The sequence below is a fragment of the Cebus imitator genome, unplaced genomic scaffold (assembly GCF_001604975.1).
Source record: "Cebus imitator isolate Cc_AM_T3 unplaced genomic scaffold, Cebus_imitator-1.0 Scaffold93, whole genome shotgun sequence".
Classification (NCBI taxonomy): domain Eukaryota; kingdom Metazoa; phylum Chordata; class Mammalia; order Primates; family Cebidae; genus Cebus; species Cebus imitator.
In genome coordinates, this window is record NW_016107408.1 from 4,410,696 (window position 1) to 4,419,894 (window position 9,199).

Sequence of the window (9,199 nt, forward strand, 5' to 3'; positions counted from 1 at the left end):
TTTCCTCCGGGAGACAGGGTATGCTGGCCCTCAGGCCCAGGTGCAGGGCTGTGGGCGGCCTCAGCTTCCCTGTTCTGTAAACATCTCGCATTCCCAAGGAAGAGCAAGTGTTTACCACATGGGTTTTGTTTGTTTCCAGCACATCGTCCAGAGATTGATCCCAGCTCCTAGGAGATGGGCCCTGCAGGGGTGTGTCCGGCCTTGTCTAGAGAAGGCCACCTTTCATGCGATGCCTCCCAGCCCTGGCTTGTGACTCAGTCACCAGGGACACTGAGGCAGTTCACTATGGTGGCCGGGGCTGGGTAGAGATGGCAGTTGCGGTGGTCTGTGGCATAGTGTGTTTCCAAGCTCTCAGGTGGGCCACAGCCTTGGGGGGCTTCAGTGAGCCGTTAAGGGTTACACACCAGGTGAAGGTGGGGGAGTGTTCTCTAACTCCCTGCTGAGTCCTGGGAGGTCTATTCATGTACTGCTTCCACTTTTTGACACCTGTAGGTCAGCAGGCCGGGGAAGCAGCTGGAATGAATGGTCGCTGTCTGGATGCATGTAGGTGGGCTCAGCAGGTTTGGACAATCCAGGCTGCGTTTCTCTGGCTGTCGGAATGGCCTTGAGGGACGGCCTCTGCAGTTTGCTGCTTCCAGTGCCACATGCAGGCCTCCAGCCTTCTCAGGCTCCCCTGCACCAGGTTCAGAGTCCTCAGTGACCACCCACTGCCCAGGAAGCAGGCTCTTACACTTGGGGGTCTCTGAGGGCTGGCGCAATAAAATGAGGTTTTCACCCAAAGAAGTTCCTTTCCTACCACAGCCTCCACGCCAGTCACCTGGCTCCTGCAGTTCTCTGGCTCCCCTCTCCCCTCTCCTGTTCTGGAACTTGCTTCTTCTTCCACCTGCCCTAGTCCCTGATCTCACAGGGTCCTATTCGCTCTGCACAGAGCTTCCTCCAGTACCCCCTAGTTCACTGGCATTTAACAGGGCCTGCAATTGCTGGAAGATACAAGTCCGCCTCACCTCGCCTACTAGGCTGTAGACACCACACAGGTGGGAACGTGGTGTTTTCTATCCCCTAGAGCAGAGAATGTGTTCAAGAAAATTTGTTGAGCTGGGGAAAGGTGGACTGATGAGAGAAGAAAGGGTGTTCCTGGCCTCCCCGGCCCCTCAGCTTTGGGCTCCTGCAGATGATGTGGCAGCAGGGCCCTGGGACTGTGGGATCACGAGGAGAGGCCCCAAGGGCAGGACTCCCTGATCTGAGCGCGGGGTGATGGGCCCCACCCCCAGCAGCCATGTGTGTTTGTGAGCCCCCTCCCCACTCCCACCCCCGCATCTAACGGGTCCCTTCAGCCAGAACCCTAGGAGCCCCGCCCCGTCCTCCCTTCCTCTCTTCTCTCCGCAGCCTCTGCTGCGGTCACTCTGCACCCCTCAGGCTGTCTGCCCAGTGCGGCTCCTCCCTCCGCTGACGGTCATGCCAAGCAGTTTGCGGTTGCAGGACCGGTGGGGGCCTCTGCGTGCAAGTACTGAGGTCCCAGGAGCACGAGGCTTCCCTGATGGGTCACCCCGCCTCCCACCCCCACCCCCGCCATTGCTTTTCTCCAGAGCCCCTCCTGGCCTGTGTTCGGCGTCTTCTCGGGTACTGCGTCACCGCCTTCTGCAGTGCCTGCACTCGGGGTGAGGGTTTTTGTCGGCTTTTGCCACATCACCGATGTAACGGTGCCTGGCACTTGGTAGGTGCTCAATAAATACATGCGCTTCAGTCTCCCCAAAGGCTCGTCCCTTCCGAGCGCTCCCATCGCTCTCCTACCTTCCCCTCTACACAGCTCGAAGGCCCTCTCCTCCAGGAAGCCCACTGTGTCCTGCTTGCCAGGAAGAATCAAGCAATTTTTCTCAGTCCCTAGGACACCTCGTCGTCACTCAGGCGCCCTGCAGGCGGCTTCAGTGAGTTGTTGGGGCAGATGCGCCGGGAGCTCCTGAGAGCAGGGACTGCTTCTTATTTCTCTTTGGGTCCACAGGGCTCGCACAATAGATGGCCAAAAAATGATTGAGAGTGAATTTGGAATGAGTGACCGAGAGGCTGAAGACTGCCTCCTTCCGTTCCGGGTCTGTCGGTTACTTATCCTGTGACAAGCCCCTGGGACGCGCAGCTTCCCCTCTCTTTGACTATGACTGCTGGCTGCCCCCACTGCCTCCTATACCCTTGATCTGATCATAAATAACAAGCAGTCCGGGGACCTCGCGACTGAAACGGATTTAGAGACTTCTGGGAGGTTTTTTCACTTCCCTCCCACCTCTTCCTCCCCTCCAGCCAGGACAGATCCCCGCCCAGAAAGGGGCTGTTGGCTGTAGGAGCTGCGCGCCCAGAACTGGGGCTGGGCCGGGATCGCGGCGGGGCGGGGCGGGGCGGGACGGGGCGGGCGCGCGCCCAGGGAGAGGCGGGGCCGGGGGCGGGGCGGGCTCGGGGCTCGGGGCCCGGGCCGGGAGGCGAGCGCAGCTGCAGCTCAGCGTGTGGGTTGCACTTGGGCCGAGCCATGCAGGCGGCGCGCGTGGAGTACATCGCTCCCTGGTGGGTCGTGTGGCTGCACAGCGTCCCGCACCTGGGCCTGCGCCTGCAGCCCGTGGACAGCACCTTCAGCCCCCGCGACAAGAGTTACCAGGAGGTGAGTTCGCGCCGTCCCAGATCCCGGCCACGCGCGCCCAAAGTCCCCACACTACCCCCTCTCCCCTCGAGAACCTGCACTTTCCCACGTGCCTCTCAGACCCCTTGTCTCCCCGCGCAGCCCTTTCCTGTCTCCCCTCTCCCCTTCTCCTCCACCCTCCCAGGCCCGTGGCCCGCGGCCCCTCCGGTCTGGGAACCTGGGGGCCGGGAAAACTGAAGAGATGGGAGTGAAGCGGGAGTGGGGAGGGGAGGAAGGGCGCGGGACCGCCTGCGGGGGAAGGGGCTGAGCGTCGAGCTGGGAGTGGGGTAAGGGCAGGGTCGGGGCAGGGGCCTTCGTGTCGGGGTAATTCTGGCGCGCGAGATGCGGGGATGCTGAGGGCTGCCCTGACGTTTTCGACTTTCTGAGATTTCAAGATGGGGCGCTCTCTTTCCGAGGCTGAGTGACCTGGGAAAGTTTGGCAGAAATTGAGTAGCGTCTCCTGAGTCTGTCTCTTAGCACCCCTCCTCCCCAGCCCCGGCCTGCAGGGTGGGATTCCCTGCCAAGACCTCAGCCTGAGCCCCTGCTGGAAGGCTGCAGAGTTGGGGGAGGCGGCGTGGGTGATTTTCCCTCAAGCGCAGGGAACCCACAGCTGCTTGTGCTTGTTCAGGGAAGGAAGGCGGCCTTGGTCAGCTCATCTCACTGTTGCCCAGAGGTCCCCCTTGTGTTGACTGCCTGCCTCTCCTCTGTCCTCTGGTCCTGGGCTGGCCCATTCCTGTTCCCCCGCACCCCTCTCCCCACCCCACACCTTCTAAGCCCTGAATTTCTGGCCTAGGGGAGTCACTCCCGGCTTCCCCCCCCCCTTTTCCTAGTCTGCTGACCCTCCCCTTTGTGGGATTCTGCACCCCACGGACAGGGCCAGGGCTCCCCAGACCCCCCTGCCCAGACAAAGCTGCAGAATCTCCCAGCCCGACTCAGGTCTGGTCCTGGGAGTCCACCTGTATCAGTTTCCAATGTTGGGTCAAAGTTTCTGGGGCCGGGGCCCAGGATGGGGTCCATTTCCTCAGAGCCAGGCACCCATCTCAGGACTTTGACCCCCAGCAGCCTCTCCCTGTGTCAAGTTCCCCAGATACGGGGCAGGTCAGGGCAAAGCTGGGCCTCTTGGAGGGACTCCTGATCCAGCTGAGTGTGAGGTGCCCAGGCGCCAGTGACAGGGAGTCTAATAATAACCCCTGGTGACCTAGCTGCCATCAGGCCCAGGCAGAGGGTGCCTGCGCTACCAGAGGAAGGGGAGTATCAGGACCCCTTCCTAGGGTTCAGTGGGCACTTGGGAGCAAGGTGGTAGTCAGTGGGCACACCCGCCCCTCTCTCCAAATCTGTCTCTGCCCCTCCCTCCCCCAGAGCCCAGCCTGTGGGAGTCTGTGTTCCCTGAGAATGTGGCTGCCGGCGGATAGCTCCAGGGAATCTTCCTCTCACAGAGAATGCATGAAAAGAGGCGGATATGATTTCAGAGACAGCTGTGTGTGTGCATGTGAGAGTGTGTGTGTGTGTGTGTGTGTATGTGTGTGTGTGTGTGTCTCCATCCCAAACCCTGTGTCCCTGATCCCACACCCGGGGTCTCCAGCCATAGCTTTCTCCTCTCCACTGGAGGAAATTTAAACTTCTCATTGTGTCAACAAGACCCCCAGGTAGGGGCAGGGATGGTAAGGGGACTCCCTCACCCTGCTGGCCCCAGAGACAGTTCCTATCTGCCCAGCAGCTGTGGCTGGTGGAGCCTGGATCTGCCCACAGCCCCCTCAGTTCCACAGACAGGTGTCCGCTGAGCCAGAGGAACCCACTTGTAGCCCCTGCCCCCTCGTCCCAGGATTCTGGCCCTGGCTCACTTTGTGCAGGGCATCAAATGGTTCCAGAGGGTGTCCCCTTCCCATCGACCACTGCTTCTGGGCAACTGACACCGGCCCTGCCCACCAGCTCATGGTCCCGCTTGCCCCTCCCCACCACCCAGATCGCTGAGTAGGAGATGAGCATGGCGGGCCAGGATGGGAAGCCTGGCTCCTGGTGTTATTTAAGGCGGCTCCTATTTTGGTAAGTTCCCCTGTTGTGACCACAGGTCTCTCCTGGACATCTTCTTTCCTCCTGAGCACCAGTCACTAACAGTCAGGTGGACCATTGGTCATCCCAGTCCTCAGCAAGCTGGATTGGGGAGAGTGCCATGCCAGCCGTGAGGTGACTGTGATAACCAAGGCAGTGAGTCTTCAGGAGAAGTTGCTGAGGATTCTCTGGGGCTGGACTCTGGACTCAGTGCTGTGGCAGCCACCACACAGTTTGAGGTGGGGTCTCAGCCTTCCAGTTGGCTGGGGTAGATTTCCAGTTCTTTCCATGTGTGACCATGGGTAGGTGTCTTAACCTCACTGAGCCTTGCTCCTTTCATCTGCAAGAAATTGATGAGATAGTCCACATATGCCTAGTACATAACAGGACCCAGTGACACAGATCTTTCAGCGGAGTGGCCATGAGGTTCAGCAGTGTGTCTCAGGACAGTACCCCGTAGTGGGACTGAGAGGAAGGAGCTCTCTTCTGCAGACTCTGATCAGGGGAGACTGAACAAAACACCTGGAGAGATCGCATCAGCTCACACTCCACATGTTCAAATGCACAGTGCTGGCTGGTGGCACAATGTGTGTGTGTGTGTGGTGGGGGGGAGGGTGCATCAAAGGCTAAGCAAGGATGGAAACAGGTGGGTACTGGCCTCCGGGGATGTGGGTGGTACATGGAATCTCAAAGGCAAGGGGGTTCTTGAAGTGCAGAGATGGTGAAGAGAAGATCACCTGGTGAGCTGGGATTTCCTGAGCAAATTCAGTTTTCCAGAACCTTCCTGAGGAAGTAGGGGGTCTCACTCTCTGGGGTCTTTGGGAGCAGTGGAAGCCCCCAGTCCTCCTGATACTTGATCCTTGGCCCCCTCGCCCTGGTGAACTTGAGCCTGAGTCCTCACAAAGGCCACTTGGCCTGCGTCACCAGCCTTGTGGGGAGGCTGCCCTCCAGTCAGCAGAGGCATGTGAGGTTAGTACCAAGCCAGGGCTGTGGAGGAGAGCACCCTGACCCTGGCGGGCACCCAGCTCCAGGCTGCCAGGTGTGTCTGTGTGTCTGGAAGGAAATCAGCCTAGACCTGCAGTCCGAGTCTTCTCACCTTTGGTGAGGAGGATTGGATTTGAAGACTATTCTTACTCCAAAGATACAGTTAAAAGACTAATGAGTTTGTGGATTATGAAGCCTGCGGCCAGCGCCTGGCACACTGGAAACTGTCAGTCACGGGTTGGGAAGAAGACCGCAGCCAGCCAGGTGTCTACTGGGCAGTGTTGGGGACAAGGGAACGGGCACCTGGCACTGAATCCAGCAGTGTCTCTCTGAGCAAATAAACGAGGCACTTCGGTGTCCTTGCCTGGGTGTGAGTGCCACCATCACCATCCAGCCAGCCCCTCAGGGAGGCCAGACACTGATGAGCTAAGTGCTTGGAACATCTTAGTAAGCTCCCAAAGGCTGTGCAAATGTTAGTTGTTGCCGCTGTCAACAAGCAGGGCCACCTGTGTGCTTCCGGTTCCGGCTTCCCTTCCTGGGATCCGCTGGCCAGCCGCTCTTTCGGGACACCTGTTAGGAGGCAGAGAAGATTTTTTTTTACTTTTTGTATTTAGGCATGTATTTCCATGTGTTCTCTTTGGGTGGTTCGGTTCACACACTCCCCAGAGTACAAAGCGGAGGGTAGAGAGTGGGATTGGATGGAGACGTGGAGGGCTGTCTGCCGCTGACCTGGGGGCAGCTCTGAGGAGGAAGGACCAGGCAGCAAGCCCATCCCAGCCAAGATCTGAGAAGAGCCGAGGTTGGGATGGGGAAGCCCTATTCATCCAGTGTGAAATTGAGTCATAGTCATCAGACAGTCACGCCGAGCCTGGGCGAGGGCTTAGCCTTTCCCAGTGGGCCTGGGGGGAATCTCTCCCTGTAGGTGCCCCTGGTTTTCCTCTCCCAGCCTCACCCTGAGACCAGCTCACCTCTCTCCATCTCCCCTGGGGGAGCAAGGCTGTTGCCCCCTCCCCCACCCAGTGCAAAAGCCCCTTGGGTCCAGCTGCCGTGGTCACTGCTGCCCCCAGCTTGGGTCCCAGCTTCATGCTCCCTGCTCTGGGTTTTTCTTGACACAGTGAGAAACCAGAAATAATTGAATTCCCCTTGATGAGGAAAGAGGCAGAGCCTGGGCACCAATGTGGGAGCTAGGGGCCTGGTGTTGCTGTGAGATGTGGGGGGGGCTGCAGTGCACAGTGGGAAGCGTGGGTGGCGTGGGAAATTGTCTTGGCCAGCCTCTGTCTGTCTGAGCAGGAGGGCCTGGGGGCAGAACTCTTGGCTCCCTCTTCCTTTCCCTCCCCCTCCATGCCCTCGGGAGCATGCAGTGTTAATTAGGAACAAGAAAATAATTGCCCATTAGAGAGCAGCAGGTGACACCAAGCTGGCCCTGGGAGACGGTGCTGCTGGTGGGGGCTCCTTCCTGCTCTTTTCCCTCCTCCCTGGCCCTCCTTCCGTTTTCTTTCCTCTTCCCACCTCCTTTTCCCCTTACACCCTCTGTCCCTGTCCCACCCACCACGCCCAGTTTGCTCCCAGTACCCAGGAGGGCTCGGAAGGGTTCGGGAAGTAACTCTCTAACAAAAGGCTTCCAAAGGCTGGGCAGGGTGGCTCACTCCTGTAATCCCAGCACTTTGGGAGGCCAAGGAAGGAGGCTCACTTGAGCCCAGGAGTTGGAGACCAGACTGGTCAATATAGTGAGAGCCTGTCTGTATTAAAAAAGAAAAAAGAAGGCGTCCAAGTTTTGGTTTCGTAGGCCTCGCTTTCGCTGGGGCTGGAGAGCGTTTATCAGTATCCTAATTGAGGCCAGCTGCCCAGCTTGGCGAGGCCCCAGGCCACAGAGGCCCAGCGCCTGCCGAAGGGGGAGATCGGGAGGCTGGAGGAGGCTAACCAGGGAGCAGCTGCATCACCCACAGCCTGATTCTTCTCGGACGATCCTTCCTTGCTGAGCGGGGACATTGGTAGATTCAGGGGCTTTTTCCACTGGGGATAAAATGGCAGTGGGACTGTCAGGAGGCAAACTCGAAGGGTAGCTGGGCTCCAGGCTACACAGGAGGTTTGTATTTAGGAATGGGGCTCCCTTACTTTTTTTTTGTCATTAGGAATAACTTGGCCAGGTGCGGTGGCTCACACCTGTAATCCCAGCACTTTGGGAGGCCGAGGCAGGTGGATCATTTGAGTTCAGGAGTTTGAGACCAGCCTGGTCAACATGGTGAAACCCAGTGCTTACTAAAAGTACAAAAGCATTAGCTGGGCATGGTGGCGTGCACCTGTAATCCCAGATACTCGGGAGGGTGAGGCACGAGAATCACTGGAACTTGGAATGCAGAGGTGGCAGTGAGCCAGGATCGCGCCATTGCACTCCAGCCTGGGCAACGGAGCAAGACTGTCTCAAAAAAAAAAAAAAAAAAAAAAAAAAAAAAAAAAAAAAAAAAAAAAAAAAAAAAAAAAAAAAAAAAGGAATAACTTACAGAAAAGAGTGTCATCTTAAGTGTGCAGCTCAATGAATTTATACCTGCAAGCATGTGCGTGGTGTGTGTGTGTGTATGTGCAGCACCAACCCAATCAAATTATACTCCTGACCCCCAAGAAGCCTCCTTCATGCTCCCATGAAGTCAGCACCCTCCCAAAGGTAGCCATGATTCAATGATTAATGTTTCTTTGGCTATTGATGAGTGTCTCTGACTTTGAACTTCATATAAGTTAACGCATACAGTCTCTGCTGTTCCGTGTCTGGCTTTCATCCTCTCCCAGACTTCTGGGAAATTCGTCCCAGAAATGTTGTCACGTGTGGTGCAGTTCCCTTTTCATGGCTGTGTAGTATTCTAAAACTGTAATACGTGTTCTATATCCGTTCTGTTGTTGGTGGACATTGTGTCTTTTTGAGTATTTGACTCACTGCTGTGTGAAGCTGCTGTGAACATTTGTGAATTTTTTTTTTTTTTTTTTGAGATGGAGTTTTGTTCCTGTTGCCCAGGCTGGAGTGCTATGGTGAGATCTCAGCTCACTGCAACCTCTGTCTCCCACATTCAAGTGATTCTCCTGCCTCAGCCTCCCAAGTAGCTGAAATTACAGGCATTCGCCACCACACCCAGCTAATTTTTTGTATTTTTAGTAGAGATAGGGTTTCTCCATGTTAGTCGGGCTGGTCTTGAACTCCTAACCTCAACTGGTCAACCCAACTCGGCCTCCCAAAGTGCTGGGATTACAGGCATGAGCCATTAGGAATAACGGCCAGGCGAGGTGGCTCACACCTGTAATCCCAGCACTTTGGGAGGCCGAGGTGGGTGGACCACCTGAAGTCAGGAGTTCAAGACCAGCCTGACCAACATTTGTGTATCTTCTGAGGGACACAAGCCTCCTTTCTGTAAAGCAGAGTTGCTGGGTCATAGTATGCATGTTGCACAAATGGTTTGCAAATTGGTTTTTGGGTTTTTTTTTTTTTTTTTTTTTTTGAGATGGAGTTTTGCTCTT

At 56.7% G+C, this 9,199-nt stretch overlaps 1 protein-coding gene across 2 annotated transcripts in view; it reads left to right on the plus strand.

Moving 5' to 3' along the window:
• Positions 1–2,438: 2,438 nt before the first annotated feature.
• TTYH2 (tweety family member 2) overlaps positions 2,439–9,199 on the plus strand; it is a 50,589-nt gene continuing 43,828 nt past the window's right edge. For both annotated transcript variants that reach the window (XM_017535622.2, XM_017535621.2), the window contains exon 1: positions 2,439–2,644. In XM_017535622.2, the coding sequence (XP_017391111.1) occupies positions 2,516–2,644 (129 nt within the window). In that variant the 5' untranslated portion in view covers positions 2,439–2,515. The remainder of the gene's footprint in view (positions 2,645–9,199) is intronic.